Source organism: Myotis lucifugus, unplaced genomic scaffold, assembly GCF_000147115.1.
Source record: "Myotis lucifugus unplaced genomic scaffold, Myoluc2.0 scaffold_1097, whole genome shotgun sequence".
Taxonomy (NCBI): domain Eukaryota; kingdom Metazoa; phylum Chordata; class Mammalia; order Chiroptera; family Vespertilionidae; genus Myotis; species Myotis lucifugus.
In genome coordinates, this window is record NW_005872145.1 from 25,070 (window position 1) to 28,883 (window position 3,814).

The 3,814-nt window shown below is 61.1% G+C and overlaps 1 protein-coding gene across 1 annotated transcript; it reads left to right on the plus strand.

Moving 5' to 3' along the window:
* The first annotated feature begins 15 nt into the window (after positions 1-15).
* CBLN1 (cerebellin 1 precursor) lies at positions 16-2,092 on the plus strand. Its single transcript, XM_006107299.3, has 3 exons — positions 16-283; positions 430-549; positions 1,841-2,092. The coding sequence occupies exons 1-3, from the start codon at positions 20-22 to the stop codon at positions 2,036-2,038; spliced, it is 582 nt and encodes a 193-aa protein (XP_006107361.1). The 5' UTR covers positions 16-19; the 3' UTR covers positions 2,039-2,092.
* The last annotated feature ends 1,722 nt before the right edge of the window (positions 2,093-3,814 follow it).

Genomic DNA, 3,814 nt, shown 5'->3' on the forward strand with positions numbered 1-3,814 from the left:
GGTGGGCGCCGCCGCCGCGATGCTGGGTGTCGTGGAGCTACTGCTGCTCGGGGCGGTGTGGCTGGCGGGCCCGGCCCGGGGGCAGAATGAGACGGAACCCATCGTGCTGGAGGGCAAGTGCCTGGTGGTGTGCGACTCCAACCCCACGTCCGACCCCACGGGCACAGCGCTGGGCATCTCTGTGCGCTCCGGCAGCGCCAAGGTGGCCTTTTCTGCCATCAGAAGCACCAACCACGAGCCCTCCGAGATGAGTAATCGCACCATGATCATCTACTTCGACCAGGTGAGCGCTACGCGTAGCCTGGACTGGTAGGGGGTGGGGGAGAGGCGGAAGGTGGGCGCCCCTGTTCCCCAAGGTCTCTGCGGAGGCGCGGTGGCAGAGTTCGGATTGACTCTCGCCTGCTCCCCTCCGCCCCCGTCTCGTTATAGGTACTAGTGAACATCGGGAACAACTTTGATTCAGAACGCAGCACTTTCATCGCCCCGCGCAAAGGGATCTACAGTTTTAACTTCCACGTGGTAAAAGTCTACAACAGACAGACCATCCAGGTCAGCCGCCGCCTCCGGGCCAGGCCCGGCCCGGGTAGGGGGCTGCTAGCCGCGGGAGTGAGCGGCCGCGGGGGAGTGGGAGAAAAGAGGAGCAGCTAGCTGCACGGCCCGTCCGGCTGAGTAGCAGGGCCTCTTGCTTCGGTGGCTTGGGCTGCCCCTTGCTTCTCCTGCCTTTGGCTCTTGGAACCTAATCCCCTCCCCAAAGACAGAGGTTCGCTCCTCCGGCCTTCTGAGCCCCCCAAAGAGGTTTCTCTTGCGCTTTCCTCTGAGACTGCAGGGGTTTCTCGTAGAGGTTGCATTAGCATCACAGGCACTTCCCGCTGCGGACAGATTTCCCTGACCCCCGCCCTTCAGCACCACGGACAGTACCCCGACCCCTAGTTCCGGCTCCGAAGCCGGCAGGACGCCGATGCGCCAGCCTTGCGCACGGCGCTCAGGTGGCCGCCAGCGTTCCTTTGCGGACCTGCTCTGGGTCCTGGAACTAGCGGCGCGGAGCCCGAGGGGGTGAAGGGTGGAGGAAGAAGGGAAGGGGCGTCGTGCCACTCCCTCCCGGCTCCAGTCTCGTCCCAGCCCGCTCTCGCTGGCTCCCCGGGTTCTCGAAGGTGTCTAGGTTTCCTTTGGGGTGAGACCGAGATGGAATGCGCGGCTGGGAAGAGGGGGCGCGCGGGGCCCTTGGCTGCCGAGGCCACCGCAAGGGCAAAACCAGGCGGCAGGTGCGGGGAGCGGCCGGCCGGAGCTGGACAGGAACTGAGCCTGGGGTTTGGGGATGGAGCGCGGAATGCAGCTCTGCGCCAGATTTCTCTTTAGTCCGAAGCCTCGCCCGGCTCCTCCCCCGGCTCCTCCGTGTCCGGCCAGGCAGCTAGGAGCTGGGGGAGCCAGGTTTTTTGTGTGTTTGTTTTCCCAGGAGCACCAAGAGCGGGGTTGTCTGAGTTTCAGTTTGAGCCTTGGGGGTGGGGTTGAGGGGGGAGGGGACTAAGGTGTCAGGGCGCTTGAGCCACCTATGGGTCCCTCAAATTGAATTTAAAAAAAAAAAGCGCCCTCAGGATGCGATGGGCGAATGAAGGTGACTCAGGTGCGGGGCAGACCCATCCTCTCATCTAGATGGGCGCCTTTTGTCCCCACTGGACCCTCGGCAGTAACCTGCAAAGCCCCTTTTCTAACCCCCCCTCCCCGCGCCTCCCTCCCGCTTCCTGGCCTTTAAGGCTGTGAGCTCAGCGCGCAGGTCCCGTCTCTGCTGCCTCTTCGGTACCATCTTGGCTGCCACCCTGAAGCGAGCCTTTCTCTCTCGCAGGTGAGCCTGATGTTAAACGGGTGGCCGGTGATTTCAGCTTTCGCCGGTGACCAGGACGTGACCCGGGAGGCCGCCAGCAACGGAGTCCTCATCCAGATGGAGAAAGGCGACCGGGCCTACCTCAAGCTGGAGCGGGGCAACCTGATGGGCGGATGGAAGTACTCGACCTTCTCCGGGTTCCTCGTGTTTCCCCTCTGACTGCCTCGTCTCCGGAACAGGAGGCCGGGAGCGGGCGAGGCAGGAGGGGGGGTGGGGGGGATGAGCAGGAGGCCGACATGTAAAGGACTCGAAACTCCCCCCCACGTAACGCAACTGTATCCTGCGAAAGGCGCGCGCAGGCGGCCCGCGGAGGCGGTGGGAGGACTGTGTCCGGTTACTCATTTGGAGAAGTAGATCCCAGCTAGCTCTGCGCACTCCCCTTTCCAAAATTAAGCTGCCTCCCCCTTCCAGTTGCAGTGTCGGAGGAAGAGAGACCGCCTCGTCATCGGTCCTCACCGCCCCCCTGTCCCCGTCCCCCACGAGTTACCGAAAAAGAAACTTTGTATTTCACTGTAGAACGGGAAATGCCTTCCCTCCCGGGTCCCCTGCTGAAATCCAATGCGCCCCTCCCCCATCTTAGCCGACAGGGGGGTAAGTTTGTATTTTTATTTTGTGGCGGAGGCGGCGGCTTTTCATTTGGAGAGTCCTGCTCTACTCACAACACCGCTCAAGAGTCCATTAGCTGAAGATACTTCGTCCTCGGCTGCTGCTTAGCAGAGAAAGGACTCACCTGGGTGGTGACTGGTTTAAAATATATATATATAAATATATATATCATTTGTACACGAAGGACTTCCCAGTGGACACCGGCCGTGTTTCCGTATTTCTATGTCCCCATTCGGAGTGATCGTGAAACCCAAGGCTGCTTGATATTCCGACGCTTGTCGACCCCCTCGTGTTCTGTGGCTCCAACTAACCACCGCCGGGAGGTTCCTCCGGGCCCTTCCGAGTCCGTCCTCTGTAACATACGTGTGAATAGCCAGGAGTTCAATTTGCTTTCATCCAATAAAGTTGAAGTGGGACTTTTCTTTTTCTGACACCGCTTTCTCAACTCCGCATCTCCCCCAGCTGCGAGGTTTGAGGGTCGGGGTGCAGAAGGGCGAGGCTCCGAGAGTGTGGGAGTCGGGGCTAGCCTGCGACCCTGCAACCAGGTCAGCTGCCCGGGCTACCGTGCCCAGCCGCCCAAGCGCGCGCCTCCCCGCACCAGGCCTGGGGCCAGCCCTGCACTCGCCTGTGTTCCCTGCTTTGGCGCGAACATAAGAAATTTGACCGAAATCTTACTAGGCCAGGCGGGGCTGCCGGCCCGGAAGCTTTTTCGAAGTCCACGCGCACTGGGAATAACGTGAATCGCAGGAGCTGGAACCCGCTGCCCGGAGGGGCGCGCTTCCCACGCCTTTGCCCCCGGGCGGCTCCCGCCGTGCGCTCCCGCCGCGCTCCCCCCGTTCCAAGCAGCGTTTCCTTCCCGCCGCTCTAAGTCCAGGACCTGCCCTCCGTACCGGTACCGGCCCGGCACCCGGGACTGGCGCTCATCACGGGGCTTTTGGTCAAGAGGTTCCTTTAGGAGTGTTGATTGTACGGAACAGAATGTGAAAGCAAAATTGAAATAAACGACGTCGTTTTAAATCTGGAAGTCTGCCCCAGTCGCTTGGGCAATGGGGAGGTTGCGCGCGCCGGGAAAACTGGTGGACCGGCGACTATGAGCCTCCGGGCGGGACCCTTGGCCTAGATGGCCCCATGGGCTCTGGTCCTTCTACAGGCTTTTTTGTTTTTGTTTTTCCTTCCCGCCCGAGATTCAGGGATGAATTTCATTAGCTCGTGGGGGTGGGAAGAAGGGGGAATTACAGTGTAATAAGCAACGTATCTCCGGATGGAGAGATTCGCGGAGCAAGCGGCCTTCCTTGTGTCTCCTCTGCTACCAGTCCGGGCACATCCCCA

Bases quoted from the DNA above. Each gene is read 5' to 3' on its own strand.
- CBLN1 (XM_006107299.3), top strand. From the start codon at position 20: ATGCTGGGTGTCGTGGAGCTACTGCTGCTCGGGGCGGTGTGGCTGGCG. The intron at 284-429 runs GTGAGCGCTACG...GTCTCGTTATAG, and splicing joins TGATCATCTACTTCGACCAG to GTACTAGTGAACATCGGGAA. The intron at 550-1,840 runs GTCAGCCGCCGC...TCTCTCTCGCAG, and splicing joins ACAACAGACAGACCATCCAG to GTGAGCCTGATGTTAAACGG.